This window comes from Zalophus californianus, chromosome 5 (genome assembly GCF_009762305.2).
Source record: "Zalophus californianus isolate mZalCal1 chromosome 5, mZalCal1.pri.v2, whole genome shotgun sequence".
NCBI lineage: Eukaryota > Metazoa > Chordata > Mammalia > Carnivora > Otariidae > Zalophus > Zalophus californianus.
Genome location: NC_045599.1, coordinates 124,968,664 through 124,990,711, shown reverse-complemented (window position 1 = coordinate 124,990,711; position 22,048 = coordinate 124,968,664). Strand labels below are relative to the sequence as shown.

The window sequence follows — 22,048 nt, the reverse complement described above, 5'->3', positions numbered from 1 at the left end:
CCTGTAAACTTTAGGTAAATCCAAGTAAAAGCATAAAAACTCTACATACTATAACCTGAATAAGGTGTCATTTAATTTCTGAAATCTGGATTTATCTAGTTATAGGTCAGTTATCAATCATTATACATAGTAGTAAAAGTATTATACTATACCTATGCATGTCAGCCAATTTGGACAGGACACGAGCAGCATTACTAAAGCTTCTGTTCTTTTCATAATACCTCCAGAGTAAATCCATATAACGAACTTTGTTTTGATCAACTTTGGCCATTCGGACTAGATGTGGCTCCAGAAATGGAGAAGCAATCTGCAAATTATACAGTCACTCAGAAACATTTTCTGGACTAGGCACTTGCTCTTTATGTAGTAACTATAACATTTTTAAGTCAACTATAGATATGCCTTACTTCATGAATACACAAGCAAAATTATAATCCAACAGAGGGCAATTTCTTTCATTATAAATGATTTTTACCAGAGTTAACCAAAGAGTTGCTATAAAAAGTTGAATTAGGCTGATTAAACTAATCATAATCCAGTTACCAATTTTTTTTTAATTTTAATTTTTTTGAGACAGAGTGAGCATGGGGGGCAGGAAGAGAACCCCAAGCAAGCTCCATCTCACAACCCCAGGATCATAACCTGAGACAAAAGCAAGAGTTGAATGCTTAACCGACCGAGCCACCCAGGCATCCCCAATTAAAATCTTCTAATAAACTTTGAAAACACAGCTACTGATTCCTAGACTCGGAGCTCAAAGACATCCTTGCCATTATCAAATGCCACACATTTATTTTACAGGCTGAAGAATACTGAGACTTAGGATAGTAAAAAGACATGTATGAAGTCACATACTGAATTAATGGCAGAGGTAATGCCAAGTTTAGGACTCCTAATTCATAATCCAATGGTTTCCATCCCACAATATAAACAACCCAAATCAGCTTCAAAATAACAAGAAAATTAGAGCAATAGTTTACTTTGCCCACCAGGAAAAGACATTACATTACTTGGCTTGACACTAATACCTAATGGTAGGTTCAGGATAAGAAAATGATTTTCCTGTATCTATGTATTTTTAATTTTTATTTTTTTTAAAGATTTTACTTATTTGACAGAGAAAGAGAGAGCAAGAGTATGAGCAAGCACAAGGAGGGGGAGTGGCAGACAGGGGGAAAGGGAGAAGCAGGCTCCCCGCTGAGCAGGGAGCCCAATGCAGGGCTTGATCTCAGGACCCTGAGATCATGACCTGAGCCAAAAGCAGATGATTAACTGACTGAGCCACCCAGGTGCCCGTCCTTCAACTATGTATGTGCTACTTGAAAATACAAATTAACAATATTGGAATAAAAAAAACTTTTTTTTACCTGCAATAACTTATCTGCAAGATCAGCCTGTATTAGCCAATTATAAAGGGCAATACTAAAGAGCTCATCTTTGGATCGTTGAGACAATTTAAGCATTTGTTCAAACTAAAATAAAAAAAAAATAGTAAAAATTAGTAGTTAAAGGCTCTCTTGCTGGACATCATAACCATCAGCCTTATAAAGTCCTGAAATCAAGAATCTTTACAGGTTTATTTCTAAGATCTACTACCTTTCCCAAAAGGAGCTGCTACCAGTACCACACAGAACTTCTAAACAATATATTTTCAGGATAAAAATATGCTATGTCCCTTACATGATGTCCCGCTTCTTCATTACTCAGCATATTGGGATCAGATGACAATACTGGAGGCCCAGGTTTTTTGGGTACACTGGGAGACTGAGGAGCAGCCTTACTCTGATTTACCAATTCTTGAAGTGTATCTGTAATACACTTGTAACTGTTTAATCTGAAAAAGAATGGAAAAGAAGCAACTGCATTATTTAATTAGACAGCAACTAATTTAAATACACAGAACGATTTGAAGACTATTTTGGGGAGGAGATATATGTACACACACACATATATTTGGTATTAAAATATAAATTGTAGTTCTGCGTGGAGCACTGGGTGTTATGCACAAACAATGAATCATGGAACACTATATCAAGAACTAATGATGTATGGTGATTAACAATAAAAAATTAAAAAAATATATAAATTGTATACTTTTTCTAGGTTTGAGAAACATGTGGTTAACCATAAAAGGGTGAAGTCATAAAAATTAATGTATTAATAAAAAACATGTTTTAGATAGGTTATATATTTCCTTTATGGACACACATTTTTTTCTTCTTTAACAGTCACTAATTTGTGAACATTTAAAAATTGTAGCATAAAATAAAATACTAATCTTCAACCAGAACCAGAAATTAGGTGGTGGTTGGGGGGGAATGGTTCCAAATAAGTTATCTCATTTAAAATTGACATTAGTAAAGTGTCATAAAAACCACAGAGGCAAGTTCAAAAACATTTATAAGTCCTTAAGAATTTCCACCAGATTATGGGGCACCTGGGTGGCTCAGATGGCTGAGTGTCTGCCTTCAGCTCAGGTCATGATCTCCAGGTCCTGGGATCAAGCCCCACATCAGGCTCCCAGCTCAGTGGGAAATCTGCTTCTCCCTCTCCCTCTGCCTCTCCCCCCTGTCTGTGCTCTGTCTCTCTCTCTTAAATGAATAAATAAAATCTTAAAAAAAAAAAAAAAGAATTTCCACCAGACTAAAACTTGAACCCTAAGCTAAGAATTATAATCCTAATTTAGGCCCGTGATAAAAAAAAGGCATTTTTAAGTAAAAGCATAATTCAATTTTATAAGTGTTGTACTTAAGATATTATTTTCCTAATACAATCAATCAAACTGTACACCAAGGAAAGCTGACAAGCTGCTCAGGTGACAAAACTTGCCTTTCTTGGAAAGCCTGCAGTCCCACGATGTCTTCTTCTGGTTCTCCATGTTTATAGAAATGAAGTCCAAGACCCTGAGGATCTTTTTTTTCTGCAGCAGTAAGAGAGAGCTCCACTACACCCTCATAAAAACGGACTAATGGCAAAGGAAAAGGACAAGATAAGGCTTATTAAGCCGGATGCGTTTTTCCTTAGCTGGTTTATAAAAATACTGATCAAGGTTTTTATATCTCTACTGTATGGCAGTCACCTTGATGATACTATCATATAAAATATGTCTGGGGAATCTACCAAAGAATAAGGTACCAACATGCCTAAAAGGCAGCTATTGAGTATATTTTCTTCAATGGAAAAAGATTTTCAAAGTTAGAATAACAAAAGGGAAGGATTCAGTTTCTTGATGGAAAAAAAATCTTAGAATTCAAAACAGTATCTGTGCTAACAGTTATTACTTTTACATTATGCTAGATCTGATTTAAAGTAATTTAAAAGCAAGCAGACAGGTACTATTTTAAAAATTAGTCAAAAGAATTTAAAGCATCCAAAAAATAAATGTAACCCAGGACTCTATCTAACACAAATAGTAGTTTAACTGGACAAGGACTGAAACTCCTGTGTTAAAAAGTTACATATTTCAAGATATAAAAACAGCATTATAGTTTTTGCAGAAGCTAATGCAGTCATCAAATACTAAAACACAAGGCATGAGTTTCCCTTGTCACATCACTTGGGAAAGTGACGTTGAAGAAGGATTTGCTTCTGGTAAGAGGCTCTTTACCAGTAGCTTGTTTTATTCAGTCATTTGTCTCCTGAGTTAAGAAAAAGATATGAAAAACATTTTGTTTCTCACCTTGTCTATACTGAGCACAAACACTGGAAAGGTCCACTTGATTGCTGATTTTCTGATATTCCTTTAAGGATTCTCTTAACATTCTTTCCTTTTCAATCTTATTTTGAACTTGTCGGGAACGCTGGAGGAGTTCATTTGCCTAGAATCAGAGATGACAGGAACTTAAAAAGATGTAAAATCCAGCATATAGATGATGTTATCAACATAAGTCTTGGTCTGTGTCTCCGTTTACATCTGGTTTATTACCATAAAAAATAAAAACTCTACAAACTTACTTCTTCTTAATTTTAGGCAGAAAAATTTTTGACCAAAAAATCCTAGCTATTTTTAATTCCTTTCACAAATATTTTAAGCAAGATAGCTTTGACTGGTAAACCTCTTGCCTAGTCAATACATTATTGGTCAGCAGGCAGTCCATGTGATACTGATTTTTTTAATTATCTTCAACCTGTAAGAAAGATCAATAAAAATTGCCCAATTGACTCTAACTTATTATAGATTTAAAGTTTTAGTAATTTTTAATTTCTAAGGAGAAACATATTTAACCATTAAAAAAATATGGTCTAGAAATACTATCAAGATTGTTTATGAAAAACTTAAACATACAAGGATTTTAAGAAATGATGTATTCCAACTCCTCTCATCATACAGATGCGGACTCTGGAGGCCATGAGAGGTTAGGAGACCTACCCAAGAGACGTTATATGTTAAGTAAAAGATGGTTTCTGATTCCAGTTTATTGTGCTTTTTATACCATGAAACCCCCCTTTACGAAACACTGAAATAGCTGATAAAGCATCATACCTTAGAACAAATTGCATCATCAGTGCTATACAGAAGTGGGCAGATATCCTGTAAGTGTAAACTAATGCCATCAACAGCAGCATTATCTCTGATGTAGCAGTTGATAAGAGAAGCAATTAATGCCCCGGTCAGTTCCTTGTCCCTGATTACCAGATCTTTAAAGGTGGTGATTTTCAGCTGCTCTTGAAATTCCTAGGAGTATAAGAAAAAGTCCTTTTTACTACCAAAAATATAGGAATATCCTATTTCTACCTGGAACACAATTTCTTTAACAATTTAAAATAACCAAAAAATTAATAGACTCTATAATTCAAAAAGAAAATATGCTAAACTATATAGACTAGCACATTTTTGCAAACTTTCATAGAATCATAGAAAATTGTTAAAGAACCCACTGTATGACCAGTCTAAAGCTCTCAATTTACAAATGAGAAAGGTAAAATGTAGGCAGATCCAAAATTAGAGCCAGGTCTCCTGATTTTAGTCACAAGCAGAAAGAATAATCACTTAGCTACATTAAAAAATCTTGGGCTTACAGGGCGCCTGGGTGGCTCAGTTGGTTAAGCATCCGACTCTTGATTTCAGCTCAGGTCCTACAAATGGACCTTGAGAGCTCGTTTGGAGGTTCTAGCAGAGACACACAGCTACTCGTATACTCTTGACCGAAGAATGGTCTGCCTCTATCAGGGAAGGTCATCCTCTTTCAGTACAAAGCTTTGGAAGGGATGCACATGGAGTGGTGAGGGAGAAAGGGACACCTGCCTAGCCAGTCAGATCAGCCGAGTCAACCCTGGTGACCAATGGGTGTGACAGATTCACATCACACCTTTCCTTACAAATACATAGTAAACTATACAGGAGTGAAATGACACGGTGTCTAGGACCATCTTTAAAGTAATTTCATAAAGAAAAAGAGAATAGATTAATAGAAGTTGATAAAATCTTGAAAATGCTGAATATAAGCATATATGGGGATTATAATATAGTATTTACTCTATTTTTGTATACGTTTAGAAATGTTCACAATAATAGGTAGGAATACATTCCCCTCAGTGTCCTAACATTTAAATGAATGCAAATTGCCATTATACTTAAAAAGGATTCAAATGAGGACAGCAAAAGAAATATGACCCATTCATTTCTCACAATGGTAAACATCTTTCTTTAAAAGAAGAACGTTTAAGTCACTGGACTCTGTTTTTTTTTTTTTTTTAAGATTTTATTTGTTTATTTGACACAGAGAGAGAGAGAACAAGCAGGCAGAGAGGCAGGCAGAGGGAGAGGGAGAAGCAGGCTCCCTGCTGAGCAGGGAGCCCGATGCGGGACTCCATCCCAGGACCCTGGGACCACGACCTGAGCCGAAGGCAGCCGCTTAACCGGCTGAGCCACCCAGGCACCCAAGTCACTGGACTCTTTGAAATTACATGCAAAAATTTTGTGGATGTATCTGTATGCATTCTTTGAGGGTGGGAAGAAAGAGTTTTGATCAAATTCCCAAAGGGATCTGAAACCCAAATAATGGTTATAATCTACTGTTTAAAAAATATATTTTTGGTAAAGATTTCATTCATATACCACACGATAAAATTCTCACATATTGTAAAAACTTGTGGTTTTGACAAAGCAGATCCCTCAAGCTTTCACGCTTTAGTGCAATCTTCCATTAAGATTTCCATTAAGCAGATATTAACTTAATCATAACCTAAATGCTTCTCCCCAAAAGTCCCCTCCCAAACCCAAATATAAGATTAAAGCTTACTCAAAAGAAAACAAACTAAAGACAGCATTAACAGTATGATCTTAAGGGAAAAGAAATCCTACCTTCTGAAGTTCTCCTACAATGACAGTGAACTGATGTTCACAAAGAAGCTTCCATAAAGCCAGAGCCTGGTATGATTTTCGAACCAACTGCTGGATTGCCTGAAGTGAAACCTTTTCACTCAGTTGAGCCTCTAATGATAAAACACAACTAATGAAGTTTTATACAATGACATAGGTTGTTTTAAGTAAAACAACACTTTACTTTCAATAAGAACAACTATAGTTAAGGCTGAAATCCTTACTGGTCGCCTCCTTCCCCTCATCACAGCCAACCATGATCATGATTTGTTGAATTCATGCTTTTTATCCTGTCATTATGTGTATGTGCTTCTATGCGTCTGTGTGTACACATAAACAACAAAAACACTGCTATTTTTAAACATTTACACCACTGCTTTTTCCACCCAGCTGTATTTTCACAGGCTATCTATAAGTATAAATCTAATGTATTTAAATTACTGGATGTTCCATCATGTAAGTATACCACAATTAGGTCCATTTTCCACTTTAAGGACATTTATTTTTTTTAAAGATTTTTTATTTATTTATTTGAGAGAGAATGAGAGATAGAGAGCACGAGAGGGAAGAGGGTCAGAGGGAGAAGCAGACTCCCTGCTGAGCAGGGAGCCCGATGTGGGACTCGATCCCGGGACTCCAGGATCATGACCTGAGCCGAAGGCAGTCGCTTAACCAACTGAGCCACCCAGGCACCCTCCACCTTAAGGACATTTATATTGTCTCCTATGCTTTGCTACTAAAACAATAATGCAATAAACATCCCTAAGAAAGGACTCCTGAAAAGCACCGTTAGTATTCTCTAGGACTATGTTCCTCAAACCCTGGATTAAGATAAATTGGTGAAAAACAAAACAAAACAGGCGAGTCATGAAATCAATTCAGTCAGTCATGACAGCTTTTTTTTCCTTGAAAAGGAAACAGAATTGGGGTGCCTGGCTAGCTCGGTTAGTAGACCATGCAACTCTTGGTCTCACGGTTTTAAGTTCAAGCCCCACACTGGGCATGGAGTCTACTTTAAAAAAAAAAAAAAAAAAAAAAAGGAAATATTAAGAGTATAAAACAGGTAGTTATTTCCCACAATTTTGTTTCAGTTGTATATGTATGCTTTCAAACATCAGGGTCATAACGTAAAATGTATTTCTTACTATAAGGAAAAAAGTCCGATAAAGAGTGCTATATGATGGGGGCGCCTGGGTGACTCAGTTGTTGAGCGTCTGCCGTCAGCTCAGGTCATGATCTCAGGGTCCTGGGATCGAGCCCCGCATCGGGCTCTTGCTCAGGGGGAAGCCTGCTTCTCCCTCTCCCACACCCCCTGTTGTGTTCCCTCTCTTGCTTTCTCTGTCAAATAAATAAATAAAATCTTTAAAAAAAAAGGGGGGGGCTGAAAGTTATGGAAATACATGAGATCCATACAGTCCCACTTTTCTCAACCACACTGATGTTATTTTAATAAAAAATTTTGTGTTATCAAAAAACTAGATCTTATTGAGAGATGTCCACTGTTTTCTATTCAATCCACTGTTTCTACTCAATGAATAAAACTCTTTATTGGGGTCATGTACAGTCAACTGATCAGAAGGAATAACTTACCATGAAACTTCCTCTGCAGTTCCTGTTGCATCTGCTGGGTATTTCCATTTTCAGGACGCATGAATCCTATCAGCCTCTGCTGCACTTTGGCTGTTGTACTGAAACAAATTCCAGAATGCGTATTTGTGTTTTCAACTGCTTTACTGGGATAGAATTCATACACCATACAATTCAACCATTTAGAGTACACAATTCAGTTTCTCAAAATATAGTCACAGGGTTGTGCAACTATCACCACAATCTAATTTTAGAACATTTTCAATCACTCTCTATTAGCAGTCAATCCCCATCTCTCCCACCCCTACCCTAAGTAACTGCTGGTCTTTCTGTCTCTTTTAAGTTTGCCTATTCTGAATATCTCATATAAACGAGCTGGGATACATTGTTAATATTCTTTTCCTCTGCAGAATAGTGAAATAATCACTGGCGAATCGATGATTTAAAACTGAAGCATTTTAATCTTGTGGATGCTTAAAGTTTCAATTATTTGGTTATTGTGATGTCCGTTTTATTCAGAAAGGCTGAATAAATGGTTGCTTCTTTCTCTTTATCTGCCAAAATTAAAAGTAATGAATTGGTTTTTAGAATCCTTCAACAACGAGTATTTTGGTTTCAGGTTACACAGTAACATCCACCTTTTCCGTGTGCAGTTTTATGAGTTTTGACAGATGCATGGTGTCATGTAACTACCACCACAACCAAGATACAGAACGGTTCCATTACGCCCCCAAATTCTCTTGTGTTCTCTTCTATCCAAATCCTCTTCTACCTAAGCCTGGCCAGCACTGATCTCCTTTACCCCTATAGTTTTGTTTTGTTTTTTTTAAGATTTTATTTATTTATTTTAAAGAGTTTATTTATTTTTATTTGACACAGAGACAGAGACAGAGAGAGAGCATAAGCAGGGGGAGCGGCAGGCAGGCAGAGGGAGAGGGAGAAGCAGGTTTCCCGCCAAGCAGGGAGCCCGATGTGGGGCTTGATCCCAGGACCCTGGGATCATGACCTGAGCCGAAGGCAGCTGCTTAACCAACTGAGCCACCCAGGCGCCCAAGATTTTATTTATTTTTTGACAGACAGAGAGAGAGAGAGAGAGAGACAGTGAGAGAGCAAACACAAGCAGGGGGAGTGGGAGAGGGAGAAGCAGGCTTCCCACCGAGCAGGGAGCCCAATGCGGGGCTCGATCCCAGGACCCTGGGATCATGACCTAAGCCAAAGGCGGACGCTTAACGAATGAGCCACCCAGGCGCCCTCTTTTTTTTAAGATTTTATTTATTTACTTGACAGAGAGAGAGAGAGAGTGAGTGAGCACAGGCAGGGGGAGTGGCAGATGGAGAGGAAGAAGCAGGCTCCCCTCTGAGCAGAGAGCCCGATGCGGAGCTTGATCCCAGGACCCTGGGACCACGACTCGAGCCCATGGCAGACACTTAACCGACTGAGCCACCCAGGCACTCCTACCCCTATAGTTTTGCCTTTTCCAGTATGTCATACAAATCGATTCTGTCTTCTTTTCTATAGCATAATACATTTGAGAGTCATCCACGTTGCTGCATATATCAGCCCTCTGGAGAATGTCAGTCTTGTTTGTTTCAGCAAGTAATCTATCTAGTGAAATCTGGTATTCACATTATAAGTGCTAATTGTCACGAAAAAGGGAAAATAAAAGAGCTCTCAGAATTAAAAATATAATGGCCAGGAAAAAATGTATCAGAGAAACTGAACAGATGCTATTTTTTTTTTAAAGATTTTATTTATTTGACAGAGAGAGACACAGCGAGAGAGGGAACACAAGCAGGGGTAGTGGGAGAGGGAGAAGCAGGCTTCCCGCTGAGCAGGGAGCCTGATGCGGGGCTTGATCCCAGTATCCTGGGATCACAACCCGAGCTGAAGGCAGACACTTAATGACTGAGCCACCCAGGTGCCCCAGATGCTTTTTTTTTTTTTTAAGATTTTATTTATTTATTTGAGAGGGAGAGAGAGAGAGCGCGAGCAAGCAAGAACACAAAAGCAAGGGAAAGGAGAAGCAGACTCCCTGCTGAGCAGGGGGCCCAAGGCAGGACTTGATCCCAGTATGCCAGGATCATGACCTGAGCCAAAGGCAGCCACTCAACCACACTGAGCCACCCAGGTGCCCCTAACAGATGCTATTTAAAATATAATTGGGGCACATGGGTGGCACACTTGGTTAAGTGCCAGACTCTTGGTTTCAGCTCAGGCCATGATTTCAGGGTTGTGAGACTGAGCCCAGCATCAGTCTCCGTGCTCACTATGGAATCTGCTTAAGACTCTCCTGCTCCTTTTGCCTCCCCCAAAGTAAATAAATAAATCTTAAAAACATAAATAAAAATTATATATATGTGTGTGTGTGTATATATATATATATATATATATAAAATGATTGGGAACAACAACTCTAGGAATTCTGTAATCTACAGAACCACCACAACAACAAAAGGAAGGAAGAAAGGAAATTATGGAAGAAAAGAGAAGAAACTGAGGCTAGATCCAGGAGAGTTAATAGGATTTTCCCAAGAAAAGGGAAATGATCAGATAGTACAATAAATAAAAAATAACAGAAGAAAATTCACCAAGGCTTAAGTCTAGTTCTAAATGCTCACTGAGAAAGTTTAGTTCTCAACACTCACTGAAAAAAAGACATATTGAAGACATGGTGAAATTGCTAAATTTTCAGTAATAAAGACAAAGAGCATTAAAAAAACTTCAAAGTTAACACAAGACATTTACAGAGAAAAGAGAATCAGAAAGGCAATGTATTTTTCCTCTGCAATATTAAAGTTTAGGAAGAAAATGGAACAAAACTGTAAATGAAAATCTGAGAGAAAATGGCTATGACCTTACAATCCCATACCCGTTAGGCAATAAAAAGGGGTGAAGTAGTTATTTATGCTGCAACATGGACCTCGAACACGAACCTCAAAATAATGCTAAGCAAAAAAAGCTAGATTCTAAAGACCATAAGTTATATGATTCCATTAGCATGAAATGTCAAGAATAGGCAAATCTATAGATAAGATAGATTAGTAAGTGTTTGAGGCTAAGGGGTGGAAATCACTGCAAATGGACAAAAGAACGGTCTTTGGGTTGAAGAAAATGTTCCAAAAATAGACTGTGATAATGGTTGCACAAGTCTATATATTTACTAAAATTTGCAGAACCGAACATATAAAATAAGTGAAGCTTGTGGCATATAAATTACATCTTAAAAAGCTATTAACAAATACGCAGTGAGACTGTTGCAGGCGTGAAGGGTTGGTTGGAATTAGAAAATGTTAATAAAGGAAAAAGTATCTCTGCAAAATGCAGACATCTGACAAATTCCAATACTCACTTTACATGAAAATTCTTAAAACAGAAATGGATGAATACTTTCTTAGCATGATAAACTATATCTATGTAGGCATGATCTTTATTTATTTTTTAAAGATTTTACTTATTTATTTAACAGAGAGAGAGAGAGAGACAGCAAGAGAGGGAACACAAGCAGGGGGAGTGGGAGAGGGACAAGCAGGTTTTCTGCGGAGCAAGGAGCCCGATGCAGGGCTTGGTCCCAGGACCCTGGGATCATGACCTGAACCGAAGGCAGACTCTTAGCGACTGAGCTGTCCAGGTGCCCCGGCATGGTCTTTAATAGGGAAACACTACAGGTTTTCCCACTAAAGTCAGGAATAAGACCCGGATGCCCAGTGTACCTCCACTACTATTTAACACTGTGTTGGAGATATTAGCCTATACAGACAGGAGAAAGCAACTAGAGCTAGAAAGAAAAAGTAAAATTATCTCTATTTGCAGATGACAGGACTAGATATTTGAAAAAATCTAAAACACTCAATGAAAAAACAGAAAAATTAGTAAAGTAGCAGGGTATAAAATTAACAGACAACTGCAGTTATAACTGTAAAATTCAATAAACTGCTAAGAAACTACCAACAGAAGAACATAATGTTAAAAAGAAAAAAAAAATACTTTACAACTAAAATTCCAGCTAATTTCCAAGGAGGATACTGGTGGAGGGGCAGGGGAAAAAGGAACAGTAATAGCTTCTGTCCAATTACTAATGCTGACAGAGATGTGTATTTTTCAGAATTTAAAACTAACTACTAGAGAAAGAAAATCATGTGTAAAACTTCTAAATCTGTGTTTGGGGTAGGGAGAGGTCTGATCAATCCAGTAAAATAAGGGGATGGGGAAGGAAAGAAAAACAAACAAAACACACAATAAAAAGCACAAATTCAGGATGGTGAAAATAAGATCAAACATTAAACTAATCCCAAACATGGGAAGAGGTTAAACTGTCTTATTAAAAGACAGACTCTCAAACTGGGTTAACAAAAGAAGGGAGAAATCAATTTATATGTTAAGATATACTTTATAGAGTGTTCCAAAGGCTCAAAATAAAGAAAATCGGTTTAACTTTCTTAGGAGACAACTGAACACTACATATCAACATTTTAAAAAGTCCTTACACCCAATAATTCTACTTCTTAAGAAATTCATCTGAAGATTACTGAACAAGTACACCAACATTTATAAAGAAGAGTAATCACTGTACCTTCTTTATAACATGAAAAAACAGAAACACTGCAATTATTAGTAGAGTTACATCATTAAATGTCTGCATATAAATAATGGGAAAATATGCAGCCAATATAAAAATTATTTATTCTTGGGCGCCTGGGTTGCTCAGTCGTTAAGCATCTGCCTTCGGCTCAGGTCATGATCCCAGAGTCCTGGGATCGAGCCCTGCATTGGGCTACTGGCTCAGTGGGAAGCCTGCTTCTCCCTCTTCTGCTCCCCTTGCTTGTGATCCTGCTCTCGCTGTGTCTCTCTATCAAATAAATAATAAAATCTTAAAAAAAAAAATTATTTATTCCACTGATTGGAATGTTGTAGAAAATAAAGTATATACAATGTTTCATAAAAGTGTGCCTATTTAGGTTCTATTTGCAGTTTATTTTTTAATTTATTATTATTATTTTTTTTAAAGGAGAAGACCTAAGGTTAGAGTGGCAGGAGAAAGATACAATGTTGAACATGATGTCACAGAACAGTCTTTCTCTCCCACTGAGTGACAGCTGCCCCTGGCACGGTTCCAGGGCCAGGATGCAATCAAGGATTTTCTTTCAGCACCAGCTACCAAATCCTGGCCCCAATGTCAGGGGAGGACCTGTGAAGGTGCTATATTTACAGTTTTAAAGAAACACATGATTTATGTATTTCATATAGTTTACACCGTTATACTATAGATCATAAATTTTCTGGGCAGTAAAGTGAAATCTTTACAAACAGCCCATATTATTTCTATAATAAAAAATTTTTTTATCCTAAACATACGCCCACACAAAAACCTTTATAGGTATGTTCACATCAGCATTTTTCATAGCAACCAAAAAGCTAACATAACCCAAATGAGCATCACCTGATGAACTGAAAAATGAAACAAAATACCGATACACGTTAAAACACGTGAACCTTGAAAATATGCTAAAAGAAGCCAGAAACAAAAGGCCACATTTCCAATTACATAAAAGATCCAGAATATGGCAGATCCACAGACACAGATAGATTAGTGGTTGCTAGGGACTGGAAAGGAAATGGGGAGTGCTATGGACTGAGTGTTTGTGTCCCACCATATTCCAATGTTGAAGCTCCAATTCCCAGAGTGATGGTATTAGGAGATTGGGCCTTTGGGACGTAATTAGGTTTAGATGGGGTGATGAGAGTAAAGCCCACACAATGCGATTAACCTTACAAGAAGAGACCAGAGAGACTGTCACCTAGTTTTCTCTCTGCCATGTTAGGACACAGAAAAGAAGCTGCTGCCTGTAAAGGACGAAGAGGGTCCTCACCAGAACTCAACCATACTGGCACCCTGATCTCAGGCTTCCAGCCTCCAGAACTGTGAGAAGTAAGCGTTTGTTGTTTAAGCCATTCTATGGTATTATTGTTACTGTGGTCTGAACAGGGAGTGACTGCGAATGGGTAAAGGGTTTCTTTTTGGCATGATGAAAATGTTCTGGAATTAGATAGTGGTGGTAATGGCATAACCTCATAAATATGCTAAAAAACACTGAACTAAATATTTAAAAGGATGAATTTTATAATGTGAATTATATCTCAGAGAGAAAAAGGAAAAAATAGGCAAATAAATCTTGTTTATTCTTACTTTGGATTTCCTAATGGTCCGCCTGCAAATTGGGAGTTTCTGTCTAGAAATTCTTGCAAACCTTTTAGTTCTTGTAGCACTGACTCCAACAGTTGGGAGGGAACACTACTTTCAATCTGTAAGAAAAAAAGTATTTTCAAAAGCTTTAAAACACTGAAAAAGTGTATATGTAAAAAACATACTCTTTATAACTGAATGTCAAGTTTCAATAGACAGTAATTATTTATGCTTGGTGCAGAATAAAGGACTAGATAGCCACATCCCTCCTGTCCTGCTCTGGTTTGTTTTAGGTATAATTTACAGACAGTAAAATAAACAAATCTTAAGTGATTATCTTGATAGCTTTTTATGTTTTAATTCAGTCACCACCCAGACCACAATACAGAATATTTCCAACACCCAAAAAGTTCCCTAATGCTCCTTTCTAGAAGTCACTAGTCATTCCATCTCCCAGGAAACCACTTTTCTTATTTGTCACCATAGGTTAGCTTTGCCTCTTCTTGAACTTCATATAAATGGAATCATATACTATGTTAAATAAATATATTCTTCTTAGAAATGTGAACTTTAAAAGAGTATCAGAATTGAAAAAATATTTGGTATCTTTCAGATTGAAAAAGAAAGCTTAAAATAAATTGCACTCATATTTCACGTTAAAAAAATTTTACTACCTGAATTTATGAATTTTTGATAATACAAAGTTTTACAGGATTTATTTTTTTTTTTAAGATTTTATTTATTGGGGCACATGGGTGGTTCAGTTGGTTAAACGACTGCCTTCGGCTCAGGTCCTGATCCCAGGGTCCTGGGATCGAGCTCCACGTCAGGCTCCCTGCTCAGCGGGGAGCCTGCTTCTCCCTCTCCCTCTGCCTGCCACTCTGCCTACTTGTGCTCACTCTCTATCTCTCTGTCAAATAAATAAAATCTTAAAAAAAAACTGTATTTAATTTATTTATTTGAGAGAGAGAGACAAGCAGGGGGGAGAGGGAGAAGCAGGCTCCCTGCCCTGGGATCATGACCTGAGCCAAAGGCAGACCTTAACCGACTGAGCCACCCAGTCGTCCCTACAGGATCTATTCTTAAAGTACTCTAGAAAGTATACTTATGCATGGAAATTAGTACTGGGTTCATGGAATTCGGGAGCATATAAGCAAAATATTAAATAGTAGCTTTGAGTAAATATTAAGGATTAGGACTTATTCTGTTTAGGACTTATTCTGTTTAACCCTCACAACAGGTTATTATTTTTTTAAAGATTTTATTTATTTATTTGACAATGAGAGAGAGCACAAGCAGGGGGAGCGGCAGGCGGAGGGAGAGGGAGAAGCAGGCTCCCCGCTGAGCAGGGAGCCCGACACGGGATTCGATCCCAGGACCCCAGGATCATGACCTGAGCCGAAGGCAGTTGCCCAACCAACTGAGCCACCCCGGCACCCCTCACAACAGGTTATTATTCTCACCTTATAGTGAGGTATCAGACTGAAATATTAAGAAAATGACTCATCATTTATATAAGTGACAGAGCTGGGACTGGACTTCACCCAGGGCAAGGAGTTCATTGGACACGTACACAAACATGTCCATAAAAGAATAATCAGCATCTTGTTTCTAACACCAAGAAATGTGAAACAATCTATTTATACAATTAATACCATAAAATGGTTACATACAGCAATGGAATACATTATACAACACACTTACTGCAGTGATTTCTCTGTTGCCACTCTTGAATACTCTCTCCACAACTAAACTCGCATCCCAAATATTTCTGAAATAAAAAAATGTTTTAATAATTATGCTGTATAAACAAAAACAATTATAATATGTAGTAAATTCCTTTCTGTGTGTTTATCAAAATACAGCAATGATTTAACACTTCACAAAGTTATCCAAAAGAATGGAAAACAAGAAAATTTCTAAACCTGATATACCTAAGTTATTTCACATAATGAAATACTGCTGAGAAAAAAATCAAAAGACTCTGGGCAATGAATTGTAAACAAAGTTTATAATGCAAAAACAAATTTATAAAAGAGTATTGCACTGCTTCACATTTTAAGCAAATGATTCAAATGAAAGCATCCATCTCAAATCTAAGACAAATATATAGCAGACAGGATAATTAACTGGATGATATGGTAGACTAATTGCAAAAATGGCTGTAATTCTTTGTCCCTCCTTATAGTTATCCTTTACAATATGACTTTGATGTGTCTCTCATAATGAGTTTATTTCCCATGTTTGAATGGATTCAATTTTTTTTTTTTTTTAAGATTTTATTTATTTATTTGACAGAGAGAGACATAGCAAGAGGGGGAACACAAGCGGGGGAGTGGGAGAGGGAGAAGCAGGCTTCCCTCTGAGCAGAGAGCCCGACACGGGGCTTGATCCCAGGACCTTGGGATCATGACCTGAGCCAAAGGGAGACACTTAACGACTGAGCCACCAAGGTACCCACCCACTGCGTTTTTAAAAGATTTCATTTGAATGGATTCTATTTTTTAATCTGGGTTGGCCTAGAGATGTTTCCCTGGCCCAATGAATGGGGTTAAAATGATGGTAAGCCAACTCTAAACCTAGGCATCAAGAAGCTTTGCAAATTTTCTACCCTGTCTCATGGGACCTTGCCATCACCAAGGGAATAACCCCTGGCTTCTGCCGGAGGATGAGAGACCATGTGAAAAACAGAAACCCAATTGTCCCAGCAGAGACCATTCTAGACCTGCATACAAACATGACCCTAAACATGTGAGACTCCAGCCAAGATTGACAGGGCTCTCTTCAATCCCACAGCTGAATGAGTACAAATGAGTTAGTCTACCTAAGACCAGAACCGCCTAGCTGACTTGCAGATACAGGTCACTGAGTTAATGGGGTGGTCTGTAACACCATATGTTAATATGTATGTGTATACATATATATAAAACACAACAAATATAGATGGTTAGATGATTAAAAAAAGCTAAATAGAAAACAATTTTATTAATGAACAAGTGAGCTAAATAAAACTGTAAGTTAAATTTAACAGGAATAAAAAATATTCAACTACACAAGATAGGAAAAGGTGAGCAATAGTTGGTTATTCCATACAAAACTTACCCCATGATTCGAGAAAAGTAAATGCAAATACCATTGTGTTTTCCAGAGTACACAATCTCTGGTGCAGCCATACAACTCATACTTGTGGCCTGAGTTGCTGGGTTTCCTGAAACACACACTGGAGTTGACATGGCAGGAGGAGGTACACCTTGTACACAACATAAGAAAGACAAATCTTTAAATTTAACCTTAAACATTCAGCATCCTCAATAACCAAAGCCTGTGTATGTAGGCCCAAAGGTAAGAATATTTATAAAAATACTGGAATAAATAGGTATTGAATTTGGTTTTCCCTGGTAAGAAGAGACTCAGATTGGATAGATGCTCCCAGGTAGGCTTTCTAAGTGTCGGCATGCAGGATAAAAGCCAAGAAAGCTTGCAATCACTCCTTCTTAATGCTGGGAGTCAAATAGAGCCAATTATAGATATTTCATGGCTGCATATTAAATCCTGGTACCCAGATAAGGAGCTTTCAGGTATACTACTAAAGGTGTTCCTACACAAAGGCATTCATGGCCAAATGTCAATACTTGCTTGGATGCAACTTCTATTCAACTACATTATTTTCAAGAGACATGGGGAGGTTAATATTTCTTTCACTAAGCATTAAGGATAACAGTGTTAGCTCTTCAAAAAGAATAGTAGCAGCAATATAAAACAAAGAAAAGAGGTACCTTGAGATGGTGTTCCCAAAAATGATGGATTTGGGTATGGATTACTACTAGGAATAGGAGAACCTAAAAAGGAAAGAAGACTATAAAGATTTATAAAATAACCTCCCACTCTTTTAAATCTGATTAAATTAGGAGAAGCTGTTTCTCAGCATGAGTGAGGAGTGGCCCTATCCATGAAATATTTAAGATTTAGGGACTCTGCTCATTTCCCAGGAATTTTCTAATAATTCCCACTGAGGAAAACACTGAGGTGGGAATTTACTTGTTATTAAATCATTCACCTCCTTCCTTTTGGATAAATAACAAATGAGTTCTATAAATACCACTGGTTACATGTTATTTTGTTCTCTAACATGCATAAAGAACTCAATATTAATATATCCTTGCTTTTAAGAGTCAGACATCTATAGAACTGTATTCATCAATAAAACAGTAGCAAGTAAATAAAATATAATGAAAAGCTTTGTTCATTAAAATATGCTAAGCAGTTTCTAAAACTCAAACTATTAGAAATAGTCTCATTTCAGTATTTTGTACTCACTAGAGTAGACAGGAGACCCCAAGATGGGACCAACATTACTTGGAGCAGGGAGAGTGGTTGGAAATCTCATCTGTGCTTCACCACCGTACCTGTTTTTATGACAACAGAGGCTGAGCTTATTCAGTGAAATTATCCACCTTAAAAGCTGGAATTGTTCCAAGTCCTGCTAGCTCCTAAATAAATGCTTTAAACATTACAGACTTTAATGTATTGTGTTTACAGTGCTTATATCTATAAGCATAGATATAATACTTATTTAAAAAATGTTTACTTGAACCTCTACCAGAAAGAATTATAAGGGACTCTAGCAATTTCTAAGAAGGGTCAGCAATGCACAGAATTTACTTAAGAGTATATGGCACTGTAATTTTCATACCAGATTACAGTTAGACAGCACTTGAAAAATTGTTTTAAACAAATCACATTTCAAATTCTTTCCTATAGCTAAATATTTTCCAAATAAAAATATCGTTTTGATACCAAGTTTCCTTAAAGTGATTTAGAATTCCTCAATGCCAATGATACAAGTAAAGCAGAATCAATATGTTTTAGGAAGTAAAAAAGATATGGTAAGTGGAGTAGAAAGAAGTGTAGAAAAAAAGACTAGACAGAAGAAGGAGAACAGAACCCAGAGCAAGGGTAACAAGTTATACATTGTGCTAATCTAGCTACATCTATTAGCATTATAATCTTTCCAGATTTCATCCTTTTGCAAAAAAATTTTACTATCTTGCCTATACAGTTCTTCAACTGTTTGGTAAGCCCTTAAACTATCACGTTGACCAATGCAATCATTAAAAAAGGTGGCCAAGAACAAAAGAAAACTGACACATACCTGAAGAAAGCCCGAGTGGCCCATGCAGATACTTCTCTATCACAGGCAGCAGTGGAACAAGCAAGGATAAGGCAGGTTGCACAAGCCTGGTCTTCCTGTTTAAAAAAAAAAAAGTTTCTTCCCTTATAGTAAACATAAACATCTAAAAAGAAGTTTTGGTTATTCTTGTATCCAGTGTTTCAATTTGTGCCTAGCACAGAGGAGGTGCTCAATATATATCTGCTAAGTGAATGAAATGAGTTGGTATGAAAAAGGAGAAAGTTTATCAGAGGCACTATCATTAAAGGGTTTTTTCTTTTTATCTAGACTCTATTTTAGTCTATAGTTTATTCCCTTAATTTTCTTTCTCATGGTCTTTTTACCTTTTAGAAAATAACAACAACAATATAGCTATTTATTAAGTACCTGTCATGTGCCAGGTACTATTTTAAAAGGTTACCATATATTAACTCCACATCATACACTATTATAATGCCTGTTTTACACGTGAAGAAACTGAAATTCACAGAACTAAAGTAATCTACCTGGTGGCAGAGCTGGTGATTTGAATCCAGTCTCTCTGTACTTAACTTTGATCTGATATTCTTGATCTTAACCTTTCTGAGTTTTACATTCTCAATTCTAGCAATGGCTTTGAAATATTAAGGGCATTATCACTATTGCCCCCAATTTTTTCATCAGGTCATTGGCAAAAAAATAAAAAAAAAAAATTAAAAAATTAAAAAAAAAAGGGAGCGCCTGAGTGGCTCAGTCGCTTAAGCGTCTGCCTTCGGCTCAGGTCATGATCCCAGGGTCCTGGGATCGAGCCCCACACTGGGCTCCCTGCTCAGTGGGAAGCCTGCTTCTCCCTCTGCCTGCCACTCTGTCTATCTGTGCTCTCTCTCTCTCTGTCAAATAAATAAAAAAAAAGATTTGTCCACAAATATCCTGTGTTTTAATAAAAATGTATTTATCATATAACTTGAACAGGAGTTTCTTACTAGTATACTTTAATAAGAACTTATCAATAACAAATAAAAATCTGAGTTTACTGTATAAACTTTACTTATTAATACTGCTCCCAAATATTAGTGCACAGATAATGACCAATGTGAAAAAAGGAAGACTGCTAAGATTACCTATTAATTACAGTCCTTTGATCCTAGCTTACATAAAATTCAGGTATTATTCTCATTGTTTTATTGTTTAAAATATATTTTTTATAAAGTACAAATAATTAATTACCTGATGTAATTTAAAGAATCTTTCAATCTCTTCTCCATCTCCACCCACATTACTCACAAGTAGATGTCTCAGTTGATCTACAGGTCTAAGTTTATGAAACATGAGACTTCCCTAAAAAGTTAAAAAAACAAAAACAAAAACAAAAAACCACAACCATAAATAATAGATTTATCAGGCATGGCTGGCATCAACTGACCCTGCTATTTTATTTAATAAAATCAATAAAACAAAAAAAAACACTCCTTCAAGAATACAAAGTAAACTGGCCAAAAAGAACATCTATATTTCAACTCCCAACCTATACTAGATCTACATATGCCCAAAGAAAATTTAGTAAGAAAACAATGCTCTGAATGTCCACAATGGCCAAACTGTGGAAGGAGCCAAGATAGATACCCTTCAACAGATAAATGGATGAAGAAGATGTGGATCAAATATACAATGGAATATTACTCACGCATCAGAAAGGATGAATATCCACCATTTGCATCGACATAGATTGAATGGAGGGGATTATGCTAAGTGAAATAAGTCAAGCAGACAAAGACAATTATCATATGGTTTCACTCATATGTAGAACATAAGGAATAGCGTGGAGGACCACAGGAGAAGGGGAGGGAAAACTGAATGGAAAGAAATGAGAGAGGGAGACAAATCATGAGAGACTCTGGACTCTGGGAACCAAACTGAGGGTTACAGAAGGGAGGGGGATGTGGAGTGGGGTCACCAGGTTATGGGTATTAAGGAGGGCATATGTGGTGAGGAACACTGGGTGTTATACGCAAATAATGAATCATTGAACACTATATCAAAAACTAATGATGTATTATGTGTTGGCTAATTGAATATAAAAAAAAAGATATCACCTCAAAAAAACCAACCAAACGAACAAACAAAAACACTGCTCTGTAACACACAAAATATATTCAGAGGGCATGTGCTATTACCATGCATAAAACACAGGCTTATAAAATGTTGTATCTACAGAGCCAGAACCTTAATTGATTTTTTGGTGGCGGTGAGTGTTTTCTTATTAAACTTAGAAAGCTGTCATACAGGTTCAAGTAAATATTTGAATTTAGAATACAATAAAAGCTGTCCCTCAAACCAGAGGATTAAAGTTAGATTATCCATTAATTATGTTGGCATATGTCCATTTAGAAAAAAAATGAAGCTGGATCCTTAATCAGGATATCAGGATAAATTCCAAACAGATCAGAGATTTAAAGGACGAAAGTAAAACTATAATAGTACTAAAAGCAACTGTGGGTAAATTTTTTTTAATAAACCTCAGAATGAGAAAGTTTTTTTTTTTTTTTTTTAATACTTTTATAAATCCCAGAAGACGACAGAAAATTTTGACTACTTATATGCTTACCTGTATGGGAAAAAATCTCAGTAAACAAAATAAAATGACACACCAGGAAAAATATGATACTAAAATTACAGTAAGTTTCTTGATAAAGAGCTTCTATAAATCAAAATGAAAAAGATAACTCAATAAAATAGGGACAGTCCATAGAAAAATAAACACTTGAAAAGACTGTCCAAAGGAAAAAAAAAAAAAAACTAACAAAAAAGA

General features: G+C 36.8%; 1 protein-coding gene and 1 non-coding gene across 4 annotated transcripts in view; both read right to left on the bottom strand.

Moving 5' to 3' along the window:
* NUP155 (nucleoporin 155) overlaps positions 1–22,048 on the bottom strand; it is a 63,992-nt gene that overhangs the window by 16,728 nt on the left and 25,216 nt on the right. For 2 of the 3 annotated variants that reach the window (XM_027606455.1, XM_027606454.1), the window contains 15 exons: positions 20,467–20,577; positions 19,243–19,337; positions 18,408–18,496; positions 17,867–17,929; positions 17,193–17,340; positions 15,795–15,861; positions 14,094–14,209; positions 7,913–8,010; positions 6,305–6,435; positions 4,484–4,675; positions 3,680–3,818; positions 2,830–2,965; positions 1,681–1,834; positions 1,368–1,472; positions 153–307 (listed from right to left, as the gene is read on the bottom strand). In XM_027606455.1, coding sequence (XP_027462256.1) covers positions 153–307; positions 1,368–1,472; positions 1,681–1,834; positions 2,830–2,965; positions 3,680–3,818; positions 4,484–4,675; positions 6,305–6,435; positions 7,913–8,010; positions 14,094–14,209; positions 15,795–15,861; positions 17,193–17,340; positions 17,867–17,929; positions 18,408–18,496; positions 19,243–19,337; positions 20,467–20,577 — 1,799 coding nt within the window. The remainder of the gene's footprint in view (positions 1–152; positions 308–1,367; positions 1,473–1,680; positions 1,835–2,829; positions 2,966–3,679; positions 3,819–4,483; positions 4,676–6,304; positions 6,436–7,912; positions 8,011–14,093; positions 14,210–15,794; positions 15,862–17,192; positions 17,341–17,866; positions 17,930–18,407; positions 18,497–19,242; positions 19,338–20,466; positions 20,578–22,048) is intronic. The other variant, XM_027606456.1, reaches the window with a different exon arrangement.
* On the bottom strand, positions 12,982–13,109 carry LOC113930078. The gene has a single exon (XR_003522448.1). It is a non-coding gene; the product is annotated as a small nucleolar RNA SNORA30/SNORA37 family (small nucleolar RNA).